The sequence below is a fragment of the Callorhinchus milii genome, unplaced genomic scaffold (genome assembly GCF_018977255.1).
Source record: "Callorhinchus milii isolate IMCB2004 unplaced genomic scaffold, IMCB_Cmil_1.0 Scaffold5, whole genome shotgun sequence".
Lineage (NCBI taxonomy): Eukaryota > Metazoa > Chordata > Chondrichthyes > Chimaeriformes > Callorhinchidae > Callorhinchus > Callorhinchus milii.
The window spans coordinates 33,298,807-33,321,166 of record NW_024704746.1 but is presented as its reverse complement, the minus strand read 5'-3'; the positions used below and the strand labels follow the sequence as shown (position 1 = coordinate 33,321,166).

General features: G+C 37.0%; 1 protein-coding gene across 1 annotated transcript; it reads left to right on the top strand.

Annotated features, from left to right (window-relative positions):
• The first annotated feature begins 5,831 nt into the window (after positions 1-5,831).
• Positions 5,832-13,368, top strand: kera (keratocan). Its single transcript, XM_007895310.2, has 3 exons — positions 5,832-5,859; positions 11,149-12,020; positions 13,007-13,368. The coding sequence occupies exons 2-3, from the start codon at positions 11,162-11,164 to the stop codon at positions 13,177-13,179; spliced, it is 1,032 nt and encodes a 343-aa protein (XP_007893501.1). The 5' UTR covers positions 5,832-5,859; positions 11,149-11,161; the 3' UTR covers positions 13,180-13,368.
• The last annotated feature ends 8,992 nt before the right edge of the window (positions 13,369-22,360 follow it).

The following is a 22,360-nucleotide window of genomic DNA, read 5'->3' as shown; positions in this document are numbered from 1 at the left end:
TGACCAAAACGTTGTGATACCATTACAATGTCTAATAAGTCTCAAAGAAATTATGATTTTTTTAGATAATAGGTTAGTAATCAAGACTTTTTGGTCACCCTGCAGAATGCTGGGGTCTCAGTGCACTTTGATTGGCATGCTTACAAGTATTTCCCTTGGGGAGTGGATTTACCAAACTTGACCTGGTCACGTAGAATGAGAAAATCTTTTCCTTCATATCTTAAAGGTGAATCCTTTTATGATGGGTCAATCAAGCATGAGAAGATATTTCTTATGGAATGAGGAAAGAAGATTTAGCCACCAAATCCAAGGCCAAGACTTCCACAAATCAAAACCTATTCCATTGAGAACTCTGTCTCCAGGCAACACTTTTACATAGATATTTCCCAATTCCCAGAGGTCACAAAGGAAAAACTTCCAGGATATTCAGTCATCCAGGGATACATCCTCTGTTGAATCCAGATCTCCTTCCTTCCGCAGAAATGCATTCCCTCCTCTGGTGGTCATTATCTCCCAGATGAAGTTTTTTCCATTTATCATTACCATCTGCCATCTACTACTAAACCAGATTTTAACTCAACTGAGTAATTTGCTGTTAATTCCGTGGGCCTCAATCTTTTCACAAAGAAACATCTGGTGTTGATGGAGAGATACAAAGGTTTTTCCACTGTCCTGCTCTGAAACTACATATGTAGAGGCTCCCAGTGAGGATAGGAAGATATGGCTATTCAGAAACTCAAAAGATTCATTCTAAATAATTAGAAAAACTTCTGATTTGTGATAGTAGGGGAGAAAAGGGGCAATTAAACAAAAAAAACACAAATAACAAAAGTACAGCCAAAAACCTCTGTCAGTGTAGAAAATGTCTGTTTCTTTGCTATGATCAGTCTGCCAAAACTGGAATTGTGCTACAAGCACCTGTCGTTTTAAACTCTTCACACAGTTTGATTCTCCCCACTGTAATACAATATAAATACACTGGGTGCAAGTCACACTCAGCTCCCTCCTCCAGTGTTCCATTGAAAGTCCTCGAGTGATACATTGGATAATTTACAAACTTTCAGTGGACCATTTTTTTATATTATTAAAGAATTGATCACGCGATGGACTCATTAATAGCATTACAAAAGCTAACATCCACTTCGAGGGCTTTGCGTATGTGCTGAGGTAAGCATGTGCAGAACTCCTAGATTTTCTTCCACATTATAATGCAATGGAATGTGGAACCGGAAGTGTAAATCCGTTGCTTTGCTCCAAGCATTGTAATGTCAGCATACACTATGAGCTGAAAGTCCAGCAGAAGTTGTTCACCCTCTTCCTCTGGTCGTTTTGCAAGATTGCTTCACACAACATATCGTACCATAATACCACCTAAGGGATTCCAGTCACAGAAGATATACCATCATTACATGAGCCAATGATGCTCAGCCCAGCCTTTTCTCAGTCAACATTCTTAGGAACAAGCTATTTTTCATTCTCCCGAATACTTCATGATGTATAACCATATGTTGATTTCTATTTTTGCACGAAAGTTGTAATTTCTCTTTGAGAAATGGCAAAACATAAACACAAGAAATGATAACTGGACTCAGCACTTTAATCTGTGCATTCTGTGAAGTGCTTCGAGATGTCTTGATGAGGCGCTATATCAAATGCAAGGGTTATTATTCATTGTCACCAGTAAATGACTAAATTGTAAGTAAAACTAGCTATGAAAGCTTGGATATGAAAGTTTAGGAACTAAATGAGGACGCGTTAATTTTAAGCAGTTTTTGCACAGAATTACAAATGCAGCAATAACTAGCAACTGATTTTGATTGTTCACTAAACAATAAAATATATATAATTGACATTCAGTGTACTTAACAGTGTTCTCCAAAAGTGTACAGTTTTAAAGAAAAGCACAGCCATTTACAAGAAGTAATGGAAAACAGATTTCTCTAAACCACAAAAGGGTATTCCATTTAAAAAGCTTAATTTTAGTCCATACTATAAAATTTGAACCTGCATTTATCCCAACACATAAACAACAATTTTACTGTAAATTTCAGTATCTATGACCAACATAATTGCTTATTTTCTCACCAGAAGTAAATGAGGATAGTAGCAATCTGAACCTAGAACTAAGTCTCAAAGGGGTATTGATCTTTCCCCTTTTTTAAATCCCAGCTGAAAACTTTCCTTTTCAACTGTGTCTATGGTCACATCCCACCCCCCACACCTCGGAGTCAGGCTCCGCCACTGTTAAAGGCTCTGAGACGCTAGCATGCATGGAGGGCACTTATAAGTGCAAGTTGTTGTTGATTGCCGTTAAATCTTGCAGGGCACAGAGTAGCAGCCCAATTACTGAGGGCTGAGAGTCTTTTCTTTTGGCTCCTGATTATCTTAACGGATACGACGGTCCTAACTGCATAAGCAACAGGAATCGCACAAGTGCTCCACGATGGTAGGCTACACTCTTTCAGCTGGTTAAACTTCCAAAGTACCTCAAATGCATCCCAATTCTTGGCTCTTGTCAACCTGTACCCAAATTCTCTAGGAATAGGTAAACGGGATATTTTTCTCTGAGGAGAGATTTCACAGAAATAGAAACCATAAAACATGTGATACTCCCAGTAGATTTTGAAGCTCTTAAAAACAGAGTGATGGGTTTTTATACATGTTAAATACTTGGCTGAAAAGAAAGTCCATGAAAAGGACAAACGAAAGTCCACTGTTTAAATTAGCATCCTGTTCTCCACAAACAATAACTTCCCCATCCGCGAGGATATTGCGAGAATATTTGTTCGCCTTGGATTGTACATTTCCAAATATCCTCCACTATTGTTCTAAGCGGATATATACAGTTCCATTTTGTAGGACCTCAAAACAGCAATCACCACGTTTGTTGAGAATCTGTTCCACATATTCACTGCCTTATACGAAACAAAGTCTTCTAATCTCTAGTTCTGCCAGAGGCATATTAATTTAAATGTATCCCCACCAGTACTGGTCTCGCTACCTAAGTCAAATTGCTTGCTTATGTCCATCAAATCCATGCCTCTAAGTGATTCAAAGATCAGAACAAGTTCTCCTTTTTTTTCTTATGAGAACAAGATTAGCTGATCAAGCCTTTCATAACATATGAATGTTCATTTTTAAACTATTCTACTGTGTATAGTTGAGGCAGTACAAAATGTTGCTCTGTAGCATAGAAGTGACAGAGTTATGGCTGAAATGCAGTGTAATTATTGTTGTTCTGGTATATTAGACGTCTGGAATTATTCTGCATTTATATGGCCCAAAATTAAATTTTAGATTATATATGAATCATGCATGGAGAAAGATTCATAACAAAATGACTACTTAGTCAATGTGGTATCAATGAACTGATATCTCAATGTCATGCATGTGTTCAAGCTTCTTCATCAATGTGAATTTGGGTTAATCATGGCAGTAGACTCTCTCAAGTAAATTGATTGAGTTATGACACATACATGAGCATGTAACCATGCCACACAAAATGGTGCCTAGTGGTAGTGGATCTAATGGCAGAGGAAAATAAAATCTCCCTCTCTGTAGGTAATGAAGCGCTCTGAGATGCTGTCCGGCGTGGAGGGCTCTATATAAATCCAAGTTGTTGTTGTTGTTGTTGTAACATGGTGACATGAGGGAGGCAGAGCTGTTTCCACCAGAGTCACAAGATCACAAGATTAATTTGCAATTAAAAGGCATTTGGTCCATCTGATCTCATCCTTCCCTGATGGCTTCTCATCACAACACAAAGCCTTTGTTCTTTTAAATGTTTCCTGGCCTCAACCAATCTTCATGGCAACCTGTTCCAGTCATTAATTATTCTTAGGGTATAGAAATACTTTCTGGTATTTACCCTGAAATTGCCTTTTTGCAATTGTAAACCCATGCCCCTCCTCTTCTCCTGTCTTGCTGCACCCTCAAGTATTGTGTAGGTTAAAGCGCTCTGAGATGCTATCCTGAGTGGATGATGCTATATAAATGCAAGTTGTTGTTTACCTTTCGATCCCATTTAAAATGCTGCATAGCTCTTCTAATATCCCCCTGAAATACTTCCTTTCAAAAATGAAGAGCCCCAGCTTGTCAAACCATTGCTCGTAGCTCATTCCTTTAACATTGAGGATCATCTTAGCTGCTCCACTCTGCATTGCCTTTGGAGCCTGGGGAGCCTTCTTTTGGGGCAACCAAAAATCCTAAATATAACAACGAAGTTAATAACTTTCAATCTACAGGGCATTTCCAAAGTGAACTGAAAACGTGGCAGCTGATGACTGGTTCCAAATCTAAATCATATCACGGCTGGAATCAATGTTAATCCATTGCCATAGGCTTCGAAGGTTTCTAAAGTTTCACCACGGTTTTAACATTTAACATTTGTTTTCCAGTTTTAACATAGGTTTTTGAGGAGCTCAAAATTGGCACAAATGTTGGTTGAAAACTCAACATTAATTCACTTTGTGCCATTTGTGATGCTCTTTCTTAAACCAGCATAAACATGATTCAAAAGAATTAAAACACACACAGTTGGATACCAAAGAAACTCTCCAATTATTGCCCCCTGTGGTGCTCTGCTTGTATTTTATGATTTTTTCAACAGTCCAAAAAAATTTATTTGTAAGTTCACAGACTGAAATATTTGCCTATGTCGACATCATGCAATGGAAGATGGAAATGTGCAGCAAAAAACAAGCTCACTGGTCACATCAGTGCCACCTTTACACATTAAATAGGAACAGAACATATTTTGACAACGTTCTTATGACTAGTCTACAATCAGAATGGTCCTACTCATGCAATGAATGGATTCATGAGCCCCATTCTGATTTGAAAGGTAATAAATGCTTTCTTAAATAGAAATAAGACAAAATATTACTTCAAAATATTTGACCATAACTAGAAACATATAGAATTTGTTACCAGTATGCCTTTTACATTATTGTAAATGGAAACCATTTGATATGCAGAATGTTGAAAAATCTTAACCAGATTTGTTCCCGAGTGTTACATTTAGTCCCTGCAGTGTATACTCCTCATGCATACATTTACTGAAGTAAAAACCTTAGCACGATCCAAACAGAAGTAGCACTAGTAGGATGACTTAATAAATGATCAGATGTGGTACTTTAAATACAATTCCTGGATCTGGTTTGTACACGACTCAAATAAGGAGAATTCACAAAAAAGCAGCTGGGATTGTTTTTCATGTTGTTCAGTAATGTAACTTATGTTATGGAATGTTATTGCTGAATAAAATTAATTAAAGTTCTCTTTGTAGCTATTGTATTCATTTCATATGTTTTATTTTAAATTACAACCTTTTCAAGTGGTTACGTTTTGCATTAACCTTGTCCTAACGTAGTCTTATCACGTTTGACATTATATAAAGGTTTATATTGAAAGATTAAAAGAATCCCAAACAGCTGTTTCATATTTCTGATCTTGACCCTCGAGCCTCGAACGTTAGGTGTCTGTTATTTTAGGGTTAAAAAAAGTTATTCCACTAATCAGTGTATATAATAGCCTGCCTTAATAAAACACAGCATGCTATCTCAGCCAATCTGGTACAGTGTAATAGTGGACCCTGCAGAAAGCTGGAAGCCTGGACAGAAAGTGTATTGACAGATTATGGTCTGCTGTACATTTAACAGCAGAGGTTAAAATATTGTAGGTTGGGCATTTATCTTTTGGCACCAAAGGGAGTTCTTTGTCGTCTTAACTGCTGTTGAGCCGGAAAAACATAAGATTGGATGAAACAATCTGAAAGGAGCCAAAGTTTCCTCATTGGGATAATTTCTCACAAGCCACAACTATCTAAAGGAGGCTAGAGCTACACTTCTGGAATCCAAGGTAAATTGTTTTGCACTTTTTTAGCATGAATCAGATGTTTCAGGATATTTATTACAGAAATCAGCCTCCATAATGTCCAAGTATATCACCATGGTATGAGTCGCCTCCATACCTTGATAATAATGAAAGATTTAGTGGTTTCATAAGTAACTGTTTATTTGTGCTAAAGAGGCAACTGTAATGAACAGTTAATTTACTATACTAACAATTGACTTTAGTGTTTGTTCAAATGATCATGATTAAATTAATCAGAAACTGATATCATTGATTACTTTTTAATGTTTCTTTAGTTGACTAGAATGTTGATATTTTATCAGCTTGTCGTTTAGGTTAAATAGATTTTTTAAAATTGGTAATTACTCTGGAGATGACAGGAAAATATTTTTTTTCTTTATTTTGAAAGATTTATCAGACACACCAGTGATTAACAGATTTAATAACTAGGATGATGCACAATAGTGCTTAAACTTCACTTCCCCCCCCAACCCCCCTCCTTCAATATTTCTTGTCTATTTTTCTTCCTCTTCTCCTGAAGGTATTTGACTAATTCTTCCTTCCATTCGGTTACATATCCACTGGCACCAGTTGGCCACTTACACCTCAGGCAAGTAGGTCCATTATTCATCAGTAAGCTTCATTCATGTGCAAGTACAGTGAGTGTCAATTAGCTCTATGACCAAGGGGGGCATCACAACCAAGTCCAAACTTATCCTCAGCCAATCTCTGCAAATGTATATATTTCCAGGAGGAGTCACCAGATAGCAATTAGTTAAGGAACCTTAACTAATTTCCCTTTCCTTACCCCAAGGCACTGAGGACAACTGAAGGGTCCCAATTGCAGCCTGGCTACAAGATAACACAGTGCAGACCAGGATTTGCTCTTGCGACCAACTGGCCTGTATGGTTCAATGCAAAGCTATATTTAACCCCAAAGTATATTGAAGCTCAAAATTTATAGCCGACAATTAGAGCTCAAACAACAACATGTATTTATATAACACCCTTCACATGGGGTAGCTCTTCAAAGTACAGTTTTGAACAGAATTAGTTCACGTATCAAAACAATTTTTCTTCCGTTTAATATTATGTGCAAAATATGACTGGTGATTTTGAAATATGGTTCCTTTATCAAAAGTACCTGAAGAAAAGAATATTCTACGCATTACATCGTGGTTTTGGTGATGCAGCTTAATTGCTTGCAGGTACTGTATTTCAAAATAAATAAATCACCTAAATCTAATGAATCAATTCAAATCATTTCAATGTTAACCTGGTTATTTTTGATATACTGCACTTTAGCAGCAAGCTTTATTGGTGATGGACTTTGCCTCTGTGATTATCTCACTGTGCAAGAGTGAGCCTCCCACCACTGGAAATCATCCACGCTTTCATCACTTCAATAGACTGCACTAGCCTTCTCCCATCTCGCTTAAATGCTATCGTGCCCCTAAGCATCTTAAAGTATTATCTTGCCCTTTGTACTGAGACCCATGTCTGTGTTTTATACACAGAATGACCTTCACAATGTACCCTGACCACTTGTCATCTCTCATGCTGTTTCTCTTTGTCTCTTTCATGTCCCACAAAAATCTGAGTCTGATGGCGAGTGCTGGATTGAACAACCATTTATTTAACACCAGGCTGCTCTCGTTTACACTGCCGATTCCATTTCAAACAAAGGCTAAGAATATTTCACACAAATTTTTCTGACTTTTTAAAATTGCAAACAGATAACCACATGGTATAAATCAAACACCACCACTGAAGGAGTGGTGGTTAATGGCCTAAACGTTGTGTAGTAAACCCAGTAAACCTGATATGTTTTGGGGAAGGGGGAGGATTATCACTTCCTGTCATTTATTCCCAAATGTAGAGCATTAAAACATTTGAACATTATACAGTATATTAACTATCAATTAGTTTAACTATTCACTTCTTAATCGATTCGAGTTACTTAGTAGTCGATCAACAAAGGATTGAAACAGAAATTTATTAGAACTTTGCTTCATGATTTTATTGATCATTTGTTGTGTCTGTGTTCATTTAGCAGTAAGGTGCGATTCTGACTGGAACAGCCAAGAAGTCAGCTGGATATTGATAGATCAGTAAAGGTTTGAAATAGTTCCCAATAGGGTTCCTGTTATTCCAAGACATCTGATAAGCAGTCATGACAGGCACTTATTAGATTTCTCTTTCATCCTGGGCTGGGGGGAAACTCCCAAGAAAATGTAATCCAGATGATTTTATTGTCCAAGGTGATTAAACATATAAACAAAAACATCTGTGCACTGTATTGGTCATCTGTAGAGCACAACTAGTCTTCATTTAATTCTGCAGATGTTAAAATCGACAGTTAAAATTTCACTTGATTTCCTTTGGGAGATTGGGGAATTTTTTTAATTGAACTTCCCTTTAAGAAATTAATAAATGTGCTTTAATAGTAGAGAATAGCACAGATTGTGTATGTCTGTGGAAGAAGTGCATTAAATGGGCCAAATTGCCTCTCTCCTATCCTTTGTTATGTTCTTATGCTTAGATAGTAGTCAAATGTCAATATTAATGTGTCAATTACATTTTGCAATTCTCAATTAAAACACAAAACATTGAAAAAAAATGAGTGGTATAATATGTCAATGTTGCAACCTGGATTTGTAAATATTAAAACCTGCTGGCATAATGAGCTGAGTGTGTCCTGTCAATCCACAAGTGAAATGCACTCCATTGTATCCCAGAGAAGATCACATATTGGTTATTGACAGAATCCAATATTTAAATCCAGGTTACATCTTATACACTGTAAAGCCAATTGACGTAAGCTTTAACAAAAGCAGGATCAATTATTGAATAACACTTAAATGTTAAATTATGTATTAGATGTTATACATTTAATAACTACTGCCATTGTATCGTATTGGTTAATCAATTGGCCAATTCTCACTGACTAAAAATAACACAAGCTTTAAGGCATTGTTTTTATTGTATGTCTACAGAAATGATACGCTGGCAAGCGATCTTCTTTCTGATTTCACCGTTTCAGAGCTCTTGATGTCCTTTGTTCTGTTGGAACATTTAATTTCTTCAGGATATTCAAAAAATCCACAGTCCTTAATCCAGAACAGCTGTACCATTGTCAATTGTTGGTTTGGGAAGCAACATTTTTATGATTCCCAATTTGTACCTCTTTTCCGACGATTCCCTTGAGTTTTCCATCCCACAGGTGGGCTTCTTTTGAAAGCTTACGCTTGTTTCAGGATTTGGGCTGGAACTTTTTAATAGAATCACTCTTTTGTCTTCTGGATCTGCCTTTGGCTGGCATGATCATTTTGATAACAAATTATTGTTTTCTTCTTTGCTTTTGTTTCAACTTTTTCTCAATTTCTTCCCAAATATTTGCCCCCATTGGTCTCAATTGTTCTGAAGTATTTCCAGATGTTCCACGTGCAAGGCTTTGAAAGAAACTTGCTGGAATGAAAACTGAGTTAGCAGCAAGAGGAAATGGAAGATGATCAGTGGAAATCTCCCTGGGAGGCAAAACCAAGTAGAATTCCTCAAAAGCCTGTTTTGTATTTCTTTCTGTTCAAAAATGATGTCATGATAATCCTTGCATTTGATATTTGATATAGCGCCTTATTGTGTCTTTGAGACATCTCGAAGTGCTTCACAGAATATACTGTAAAGTGAAACAAAAACCATAGTTGCTAAGAAAACTCAGCAGGTCAGGCAGCAGCTATGAAGAAAGGAAAGTGAGTCAATGTTTCAGGTCCACAACCCTTGGTCAGAACCCTTGTTTCAGATTTCCAGCATCTGCAGTATTTTGCAGTGAATAGACTGTATATTTTGTGGGCGAAACGTAGCAGCCAATTGTGCACAGCAGTGTCCCACAAACAAGCATGGATTGAGGTGACCAAATTTTTTTTTTTTGAAGGAATTATTATCCCCAGAAAAGCAAACTGCCAATCAATTAACAACCAAGTTCCTACTTACTGCTAGGTAAACAGAGGAATGTGGAGTAAGGAAACTTGCCTAACATTTCACCCTGCTAGGAAACTGACTCGTGTCCTTTCGCTTGCGAGGCGAGTTCTCTAACCACTAAACTACAGGACTTCCAAGCCATACTGTTTGGTTTCTCATCAGCACCTGCTCACTTCTGGCTCCGACTCAGGTGTTAGCCTAACTCAGTTAGTAGCACTCTCGCCTCTGAGCCAGAAGGTCATTCACTTCATAATGCTTTAAAATGTCCTCCCAATGTGAAAGGTGCCATGCCAAATGCTTATTCACTCACTCAATCTCACCAGCAGTGGCCAAACCTGTGATCATACAATCTTCAGCTTTGTTTCTCCTTTCCTTCCAAAGCCTCTTAAAAACAATAATTTCACTTTTCGCAAACATCTTTTTATCAACACCTTTTTTCCTCCCTGCTAAGTATTCCTTATGATATTTGCTTTCTGTTTTGATACATTCACCCACGTGAAAGGCATTACATCAGTGCATGTTGTTTTACTGCAGTAATATGTGACCATATGAAACTATAAAGGTGATTAATAGCCTTAAATGAGATAAGGAATCAATTAAGAAAAGATTACGGGTAAGTACAGACAGTGATAATGAAATTCAGTATTGAAGACAATGATTCATATATTGCCTTAGTTTGAATAATGAAGCTATCATTAGGGTTAATGTGTTGATATCGGGGCACTGTCAAGTTTCTGTCACATGTCCAAAAGTGGTGAATGTTATGAATATCACAGCTAATGCAGTCATAAAGGTATTCATTAATTTCATTGCTCTTTATTATCATATCTTAAACAAACAACATTCATATAATATAATGAGAATAGGGTAACAGAGGTGGTCTACGTTTCCAAGACTTACTGATAAGCCATTGAGGCTGGTCAAAAATGCCTCAACGTACCATGGAGCCACTTGAACCCACAGGGAACCACTTACTATTCACTCTAAGGAGATATTTTTGCACACGGTTCTATTTGTTTAATCTCAAATGGGTTGTGGGACCCATTCGGAATCAAACCCCAAAACGTCTTTTCCAGGTCTAAACCAGCTGACCTATTTGCCACCAAAATCAAATGTTATGCAAAAGAGTTGTTTTGGTTCTTTTTGCTTTTGTTACAAAATGCTATATAAACTAGTTAATGATATGCTGCACAAACAAATCTATAAAAGGTGAAATTAAACTGTTAATTGAAATGTCCAAAGATTGTAAATTGATTGTTAAAAAAAGTTGATATTTAAAGTAAAGAAAATTTCAATAATATTTGATTTCTTTTTCAGGACACATACAAATATGAATATTGTGGTCCAATCTGTCCTTGTGGCTTTTATCCTAATCAATGGCGTATGGTGTCAACGTGCATCAGACTATTTCAGCTATCTGCGTGACTGTCCTAAAGAATGTTTCTGTCCACCTAACTTTCCCAATGCCCTATATTGTGATGGTCGGAAACTCAAAGAAATGCCTGTGGTTCCAGCAAGGATCTGGTACGTGTACCTTCAGAACAATCTTATTGAAACACTTTCTGAAAGTTCCTTTAAAAATGCAAGTCAACTTAAATGGATAAACTTAAACAAAAATAAGATCTCAAACCATAACATCAGCAAAGGTCTGTTTCAGAAAATGAATAATCTGCTCTACTTATATCTCGAAGACAATGACCTTGAAGAAGTACCATCCCCCTTGCCAAATAGTCTGGAACAGTTACGTCTGGCCAGGAACAAGATCTCCAAGATCCCTAAGGGTACCTTCAGCAACTTGGAGAATCTTAGCATGCTCGACTTGCACCACAACAAATTGGGAGATTTTGCTTTTGAAGAAAACACCTTCCAAGGATTGGAGACTCTCGTGCAACTCAACATGGCAAAAAATGGCCTCAAGAAAATGCCCCAGGGCATCCCTGCTTCAACTCTACAACTCTTCTTGGACAATAACTCCATAGAAGCTTTACCGGAAAACTATTTCAACGACCTGCCTAAACTAACATTTGTCAGATTAAACCACAACAAGATTTCTGACCAAGGAATTCCTAAAACGGTGTTTAATGTTTCATCCATACTTGACTTGCAGCTGTCTCACAATCAACTCACCGCGTTTCCACCATTCCACCTCAAATTAGAACATCTGTATCTCGACCACAACCAAATCAAAAGTAAGAATCAAGTCGATGTAAAGTGTCACACTTCTGAGAGTTGCAACAGTATACCTGCAATTGTACTTTTAAATGAGCAATAATAATAATATTAATCATAACAGGTTGTGCCTTACTTATTGTTATGCCAGGTTCCTGTAATTCAGTTTAATATAAACCTTTACAAATAGCTAAGAGAATAAAAACAACCACAACTTGTATTTATATAGCGCCCTTCATGCGGGGCAGTGTCTCGGAGTGCTTGACATTGACTGAGCCTGACGCTGAGATTGGGGGGTGGAGAAGGTGACCGAAAGCACGGTCGAAGAGGAAGGTCTTAAGTGATGATCTAAAAGAGGTTGAAGGAGGGTGCAAGATGGAGGGATTGGGGCAAAGAATTCCAAAGCAAGTTGGGATGGAGTTGTTTATAGGTCACGCAAGGGATAGAATGTTCCATAATGTGCTAATTATCACATCACTTTGTGCATTTTCATCTGCGTTGTGTCAGAATAGGACAATTCATCAACCCAGTGCTCACATGATCAAATTTCAATCCATGAAAAGTTTAGCTCGAACTACCTGTTGACATCTGTAGATTCAAACAGGGTTTTATAGAGCTGGGAATGAAGAGTACTCAAATCTTATGGTAACTGGATACATTTTGAGGTCCTGAATTTATTTTGACTAAAGCTACTCTGTGAAAATGAAATTTCTTCAAATTCTCTTGATCTAGAATTGCGTAGAAATCACTGCAAATGAAACTAAATATTTTGAAAATATCTCCCATGTCCATTGTCCTATATAAATAGAATTTAAAAATGAGTATATCTTTAAAGTAATTCTAACCTTGTTCCAAATACATTGATGTTTGTTTTAGTGGGGTCCATTATGAATGAAGTTGTGAGCTAGCCCAGAAAATCCAGAAAGGCAATGAAAGTGAATTCAAGGGTGGCTTTCTTTTTAAATGAGAAATTAACATGCAATATTTGTATTTTTTTTATTTCCAGGAATTAATGGAACTCAGATTTGCCCCACACCTGTCGGCAGCATTGATCAATACCCCCCAAAGGAACTCCTGCCTCGCCTTCGCTACCTCCGTCTTGATGGAAACGGAATTAAACCACCTATTCCACTGAATGTCATGATCTGTTTTAGGCTTCTCTCTGGAATTGTGATTTAAAAATACAAGCACGCGTACCAAACTGCTTGAGAGAATCAAACAAAAAGCAAGTCTTGCTGGCAATTGTACTTGCTGTCTGAGATGATTCCTGGTTATGTACCTTCTAAGCTGGAAGAGAGGCTTTGAAATAAAGCTTTACTCACAAAAAAATGACATAGTAATAGCAGAATATTGTGATGCATGAATAGCATGGGTAGAAATTCATCCACACTGATGTTATTGGTATTTTGATAAGGTAGCTTCTTTGGGTATAATTCTACAGTTTGTTTTTCTTACCTTTCACTATAACATAGTTTTAGCCATGTGATATATTTTCTGCTGATACTCTGCATTAAAAAAGCAAAACCCAGCATGAATTTCTACCTTGATTCCAATTTTGTTGAAATCATCTGCTATTGTTAATGAGAGGGTTCAGAGAACATGCATTTCAGAAAGTTTTTTTTTAAATCAATTGATCAGTACATTTATACATGCTGCAATTCAAGACTGAAAGATTTCCTTTTAAAGTAAACATCTGTGTAATGATGTAAACTTATTCCAAAGGAAAACATTACACACTTAGTACCAATGCATGCTCAGATTGTATTAGACACATTTGTTGAATGAGTTGAATCCATTATGGGAGTCACAACTTAAAAGTTGCGAAAGCTAAAAATTCAAATTAGCATATCAAATTAAATTATCTAAACTCAGATAATTCTTATACATTTACTTAAAAAGTACAAGTACAACAATCCAATCATTTTGGATTCCTAGGAAAAGTAGAATAGTCTGTGTGGTATAATAGGTGAAAAATACACAGTATTTATGTTTAAGTAGATCCATGTGACACAATAGAGTATATGATTTGACGTGTGCTTGTTTCACAAAATAATTAAAAGCTTATAATTTTGGAATAGTCTTACATAATGTGCATGTTATTACAGAGTTGCTAGCATATTGCCTTGAGTACAATAAATGGCTGAGTTTAATTTATTTCCATTCAGATAAATAGAGTAATGGAGTGATTTAGTACTCATGGAAATAACAATAAAAAGTCAAAGAGATCTGTTGAAGCTTGTAGATTTTAGGCATAAATGGAGATCTGCGGATGATTTTGTTCTTTAATAGATGCAGTAAAATGTCACAACGTTGCTTGAAACACAGAATAAAGCAATATATCATATACATGTCTGTTTGTCTTACAATTCTTAATCATTTCAATTGCTATACATAAAGGATTGTAACACGTATCGTAACAAACATCTTTATCCTCTTCACAATTTCTCCTATAAAGAGCAGGAACTAATTGTTCCCAATTCCTATCATTATACGTTCTGATATAACAACTTGTGTTATATGGTGCCTTTATGTTTTACCAAAGTAAGATTAATTCAAAATAAAGTGAGTAATAGTCCCAATAACAATCCTTGCATTTGATGCAGCATCTTTCATGTCTCAAAACATTTCACAAAGCATTTCACAGGATTTGATGAAAAGTGCAGTGACTGTGTATTACATTAGGGGAAGGTTGTGGTATATGTCGGCAAACACAGCAGCTACTTTACACCAGCAATATAATGATAGAGCATTTGAGTTCAAAGAAGAAAAAGGAAGAAAATTAGTTGGGTCAGATCCTGAAACGGGAGCTGGATTACAGAGAAGGCTGAATGGGCTCAATGGTCTTTTGTTCCTTCTAGATTATTAACCCTTTTAGGGATTTCAGATATTGATCCTGAAGTAAAAGCTAATATCAAAATTTAATTCAAGGCTGTTGATGGGGGTGCGCTGTGTGCAAACTGACTGCTCCATTCACTAAAATCACTTCACCGTACAGCAATTACCTGTGAAGCCAATAAAATAGGAACTGTCAAAAACTCCATCCCCTGGTTATGGACAAGTTCTACCCAACTGTCTTGCTTAGCTCGGGCATCTGCACAGACAATATTAACAGACAGGATTGAGTACTTTCGTACAGAGAAGTCACAGTTCCGGTCTAATCCGGAGGCTGTTATGATTATAGAGATGGAATCGATCTGAAGTTTTCCACTAGATTTTTAATTAACAGAATCCACAGATAATCACAGAATAGGTAGGTTTTACAGTGCGACTTTGATACAGGAGCTTGAATGAAAAAGAATAACCATTGCAGGTAGAGGCGATGTTACCTTGGCTCTTTGTTAACTAGCACTATATAAAATGGAAGGATAATTTAGTTCATGAAGAAACCAATTCTGATTTTCAATTGCACTATTAAAACATATTCCAGCCAGCTGCCTGCAGTACTAGTGCTACCTCTCGGGTATAGTACTAATTCTTACTTGCCTAACTTTAATGCCCAAGAGTATCATCTTACTTCACTGCAAATTGTTCCTTATTTTCATTTCTGGATTACCTCACTGATGGAAACAGGCAACCAGCCAAGATAAATTGTCCCACATGCTGGCTTTAATATGATTCAAATAATTTCCCTCACCTCTATTAAATAGAACTTGTTGGCAAAGGTTCACATCCATCTTCTTCCCTAAAAAAACATGTGTAATCCCCCGAAGAGAAATCTTGCGTCACCTTTTAAATTTTAAATAAAGTGATGACTCTGGAATGTTTACGGTCTTGCTTTTACACATACATAGAAAATCATTCTGTTTACAGTGTTACGTGAAAAGATACTTTAAATATTTCGTAGTCAAAGTGAAAGTGGAGAGAAAAAGTCAAAGCATGGAAAATGGAAATATGGATTTTTTTCCTCCCAGAACAGACACAGCAGGGCTTGAAGCCAATAAAATAGCAACATTGCCAGCCTGTCCTCCTCCCTTTCCCTTATCCCCCTCCCTCCCTCCACACATATATATTCATCCTTTCAATGCACACATTTACTCTGCCAGAATAATTTTGGCAGCTAAAACATATGTGTTCTGCTTTCTTAATCCTTAGTTTTACTACAAAATCCCTGATGTAGAAATGAGCACACAGACTGTGAGGCTCCATATTCAAGTCCCTAGTGCTGAGTTAACTAATCCTAACTAGGACTATCTCTGGAACCCAGAGTGGAGAGAGGAAAATTGAATTAGTTTCCACTCCCGATGTGAAGAGCTCAGGGATAGCTGTTGATTGAGATCAAGCTCACCTCTTACATTATCAACAGTCATACACAATATACATTTACAGTACAAATTGATATTTATACAGCATCTTTCATGTTGGGAGGACGTCCCACGGTGTTTTAACAATACATCCAAGCTAGGGGTGGGAGATGAGGCAGGTGGGGAAGGGAAAGGTATCTGATGGCACAGTCAAAAAGATAGGTCTTGAGACGGACTTTGGACAAGGTGCGAAACGGAGTCAGTCAGAGGATGGAGGTCCAGAGTGAGGGCAATTAGGCTGAATGCACATCCGCTGATGGTGGAGTGGGCAGGGAGGGGCAGGACATGAAGCAGGCACAAGCCTGTTGTAAGAAGCGAGTGGCCTAGTCATTAGGGTTTAGATACAGCTGCCAATCACTGTGGTCCAGGTTCACAAAACAACTGGGTGAAGTGCTGGATGTCGATTGGTGCTCATGGAAATGTAACACAGTTCAAGTCAGGAAATTCAAGACAAGTTTAAAAAAAAGTGATGGGATCGAAATTGTGCTATTCCTAAACTTATTCGCAGCCATTAAATACCACTGGGGGTTATTAAGGTTATTAAACAACACATTACCAATTGGAAACTATCCTTAATGATAGATTTGGGATTGAACATCCCCAAAATTTGTGAAAACGGTTTTTCCTTCAGATTTTTCACAGTCAATGTCTTATCCTTCCTCTCACAATGAAATCTCCTAATCTCGAGGACTAACTCATTTAAAAGCTTGACAGATTTTCCTTTCAAATTGATGATTTACTGACCTCTGCTGGTTCTTGTCAAGCAATTTTATTTTAAAAGTTGTGTACTTCATGTAAGTATGATTTTGGCTGAAGTTTAAAATATTATTGATTACAAATATTTCATACAGTATTATATTTAGTTTGTTCTTAATTACATTTCAATAAGAAGAAATCTCCAAATTTCAGCTCCGTGGTTCTCCGCGTTTACCTAGTGAGTAGATGAGAAAGGGACTAAGTTTGGCTGTAACATATCCCATGAAGCTTCCATCCAGTAGTTGAAGAGCCCAAAATATTGATAAAGAGAATGCAAAAAAAAAATCTTAAATAAAATATCACAATCGCGCCTTGTTCTGAAGATTGATAGGTTGCAGCTGAACTTAAATGTAGGTAAATATATTATGGCATATTTTAGGGGAAAAAACCTAGTGTGGAAATGCACCCTAAAAGATAAAATGTTATAATCAATGGAGGTACAGAGAGATCTAAGGATCCAAGTAACACCAATCTCTAGAAATGGGAATGTAGATGGAAAAAAAATCATATTTTTCAAAAAGGTTGGTAAGAGATGGAAAAAAAAACTACATGAAATAAGGTGCTATATCAAATGCAAGGATCGTTATTGTTATTATTGGTTGGAAAATAAGGAGAGAAGAGATAGAATACATCATTAGAGTAAAAATAGCATGATGTTCCAGCAGGGACGTCCGCCCGACGTGAAAGGCGCGCTATAAATGGAATCTTGTTGTTGTTGTTTAATGCTGCGGCATTAATTTTCTTTCTCTGGCCCAGAGTTGCTGGAAAAAACAATCATTTTCCAACTGAAGTCAATTAGGATATTAGCGAATACCACTTTTGAAAGAGACAGCACTACTATTTATTAAATCATACAATTCAGCTTATGTGACCCCTACCCGGGTCATGTCGCTGCTGTCTTAATAATCAGACAGGTCATGACCTAGGAGAATATGGGATATGTTCCCATCAAAAGTAGGGATGCAATATGATTACATTGAGTCAGTCATGTAATATCATACTGTATATTGCACCTCGTAATGTGTCATTGTGACAATCACCAAGACTGCCTGACTACTTTCAGATTCCAGCTCATAACCTACCTTTCAGTGAACACTGGCTGGCTTGCTTCCTGTCCCCTAACCAGTCAGGTGAATCTCTGAGATGTCAACCCAACATGAACCATCTTTATACTAATAAAGGTGAAAGAGGGTTTTTGGGGGAGGGAGGAGTGGAAAGGTTATATGAGCGTGTGTGTATGTGTGTGTGTGTGAATGATTGTGTCAGGAGGGAGAAGTGAAGTCTGAGGCCTGTTCAGACTGACTAAGCACCAGGAGCTGAGAGAGAGAGAGAGAGAGAGAGAGAAACATCGCAGCACAGCTCACAAACTGTGCGTCTGTCCACCAATAACACAATAACTGACTGACGTTATTTATAGAGTCCTGTAGCTCAGTGGTTAGAGCACTCGCCTCGCAAGCGAGTGACCTGGGTTTGATTCCTGGCAGGGTGAAAGCTTGGGCAAGTCTCTTTACTCCACGTGCCTGATAATAATACTTCAAGAAAAAAAACAAAAATAATTTGGTCACTCAACCCACAACTGTTTTTGGGACACTGCTATGCACAATTGGCTGCCGCGTTTCGCCCACAAATAGTCAATTCACTTTATAGTCTATTCTGCAAAGCGCTTTGAGACGTCTAGAAAAAGCGCTATATCAAATGGAAGGATTATTATTATTGTTATCATTAGTTACCTCATTTGTAACTCATAGATTTATACGTCATCAGAAAAGGGCATATTGTTTTTGTGGGATCTCCTATCGTTGATGAGCTATGACCTAAACAAGCTCATCACACGTGTGGCAATTTTGCTTAAGATGTACACACAGTGTTTGTGGCATGTTAAATGATTTGTGAGTGCTATCACTGAAATACTTTGGTTGCAAGCGTAGCTGCAACGGATACAGCTAGTTATCTATAAAAGGGAAATGGCAGTCTGTAAAGAAGATGGTTCATCATCTCAACTACATCAACACTGATGCTGCAAATTCTCTGCTTCATACCATCAGTTATACATTCTAGCTTATACACGCCAAATAGTAAGTTGTACGAGGTTACCCTCTAGGTTAGTACTTAATGTACAGACTGTTTAACATCAATGGTATTTGTGACATATTCTTAAATTTCCCTTTTGGCTGTTAGCTAACAGGGAAGGATGGTTGACCTTTGAATAGCTAACTAACAATACCCTTTAGATTATCACAGCCTCTACCCAGGGTCAGAAATGATGAGACTTCAACAGAATGCTCACTGAACATGCTTCTGCTTACTGAAGCAATATAATGCGGAATGCAAACAGACACTGAGGAAAATTCCAGGGGAGAGCTAGAAGGAAACAAGCAGATGTTTGAAATATTATGGTATTTTGAAAAATACAAAGAAATCTACAATGTTTTCCATATTTAAAAATGCAAAATAATATATATGTGTATATTCAAATTGGGGTGTACACTCCCGAAGATCAGTAATATCCCAATGATTTTCTAAATAAGAAATATTTGCCTTTTTCTGTTTCCTTCTGCCTTTAGGCAGAATAACAGCACTTTCTACTAAGGAACCATGCTCGGGGAACAAGTGAAATATCTTTGAAGAAGAAAATGCAGCATATGAATGTATGACTTTAGAACAAGTGTATATGGGCTTTAAGCCCATATTTCCAAAGAAAATTCCAAGGAAGATTTTTGTCAACTGATCTTTTGGTATGAAGTTATTTATAAATACATTGAATTTGAAAATAAGCACAGCTCAGTATAGCTGTGAGAATTCTACAATGTGGAATGCAATGAAGATGCTGAGGGAGATTCCAAAAGAAAATCAGAAAGCCACGATAGAAATCTGAAACATTCACTGGCATATCTTACAGCAATTAGTCCAGAAATCCCCAATTTGTCTTAATTTTCAAATGGTTTGACTGCCTACCTTAATGTTCTGCCATTTCTCAAGAATTTTTTTTAACCCACAGATTGATCTTGAATCACCCAAGTATTAGCAACTTACTGAATAATTAACTGCAAATGATCTGACAGAAAGTTTCCATGTTCAGCAGTTATCGTTTTGTGGGGGAGGGGCTTGTAAAATATTTTTTGCAAGAAGCAAAGTACTCTTAGGAAAACATTAGAGATAATCTCTATCCTGTGTACATTTCATAAATTTGTATTCTCTTCAGCAAATAAGAATATGGAGTAAAGCATGCCATGTTGGATAACTCTGTGGTGTAAGTTGACTATACTTATTGAATGCTATTTGGGGTATTTGGTGTGAAACATTAAATGGTCACTGCCTCTTCAGTGTGGCATTTCCAGAGTTTCACATTGAGGTTTCAATGCCATCTTTGAATTGAATGCAGACATCTCAAGTAAGTTACAGCTAGTTCAGTAGCTTCTAAATTAATGTTTTGTTTTTGTATTTATTTCAGTATTTTTTGTTCATCTGAATCATAGGACATTCACACTCTCCTCATCCCAAAGATCCCTTTTTACTAATCAAGGCTATGTCCCAAAACATCCATTTTGATCATGATTTGAGTGGTCTAAGCCGAGGCTTAGATTACTGGGAGAACCCATAAGTAATGTGTGAATGTTGCATTGGATTCCATGGTACTTATTCTCAACACCCTCAACATTTACTTTTCCTTTGATACGACAATGTTCTGCCTTCTGAGGAATCATTCATGGTTTGTCATATGCTATTTACATCTTTGTAGATATGAAAGCATGATTTGTGCACTTATGACTGCATTGTCTCAAGGGGAGAAAACATTTAATGTTATGTCTGCTTATAAATCGATATAAGAAGAAGACAGAATTCAATAACAAGTCAAACATAATCACCAATTAACTCCAATGACTGGATAAAAGTTCTGCTGTTATTTGGGGGTCACATGATGATAGAGATGATCATCTGGTGTCTCTGTCGGACAAGTGGTTTAACACAATCTTCTGCCTCGCAAACTTCTAGACATCACTAAATCTTTTTCTGGTTCTTTCAGTGGCTTCACATTCAGTACCTTTTACTGAGCCAGTTCTACTAGTTCTGAGGTTTCAAAATAAATTCAACCTCAAGCTCTGTAACTATTTGTTTCATGGATCTCTTGAGAATGTCATTTTCTGCAATAAGAATACATACAGTACACTCATACAGTAAGTTATAGAGTACACAGGTCTATTCCTTACCAGTTAATTTTATTAAACATAATTACCAATTAACTCCAATGACTGGATGAAAGTTCTGCTGTTATTTGGGGGTCACATGATGATGGAGATGATCATCTGGTGTCTCTGTCAGACAAGTGGTCTAACACAATCTTCTGCCTGGCAAACTTCTATTGCCAACATCTTCTTTGATGAACTAACTATATTTATTGTTATCAATAAATTAGCATTCCAATGGTTCACTGATATCTGTATGTGGGTAACAGGTCTATTTTGCTGTAAACTGCTACGAAGCGATTTTCAGTTGCCAGCAAAACCATTTTTATGCTTACATACTAATTCCAGGAAAATAAGTAAACTGTCAAATATCTGTGGAAAAAGTAAAGTTATTTTAAAACACCACATTAACCATGTATTTACGTCAACTAAAAGGTGGTTTCTGCCTAGTACAGATAACTGCTTGCTAAGGGCCATTTCAGAAAGTCCATTATGGATGTGTATAATAGAGTGATTATGTTTATGTGAACTGGAATACTATATTTTTGTTGGCTCTTGGAATTAGTGGGTGTCATTGATAAGATACAAGGAACGCGTGAAACCAGCTTGTGATGTTTACGTAATCATGGCATGTATAACAAGTCACAAACCAAAGTAAAATTAATTTATCCAAATAAAACCTGTTTCTCCTAACTCTATCCCGCAATACTGTGGCTGAACCTTGGTCTTCTCCCAGCCTCGCAACCATTAAGGGTCTTTGTCTCTCTATTCATACAGCATTTGAGACATAATAGTGTGGTTGGTTCATAGCTATATTCCCATTACTCTCACTCTGCCCATCAATGATTCCACAACAATCAAGTTTTTAATATTTAATAATTCGTAAAATATTTTTTTATTTTTTGTAATACAATACCACAGAAACAATGGGGCAAAATGGTCCTTATCCCATTCCTTATGTTAGTTTGCACGCATTTCAACATTTCACCCCAATATTGGGTTCTTGAGAGAGCTAGTAATATTTCTTGGCTATAATATAGCTTAGAGTGTAAATATTAGTACTCACCAACATGCTAACCATACTGGGTTAGATATCAAAAGGCAAAATAAAGTTTGTTG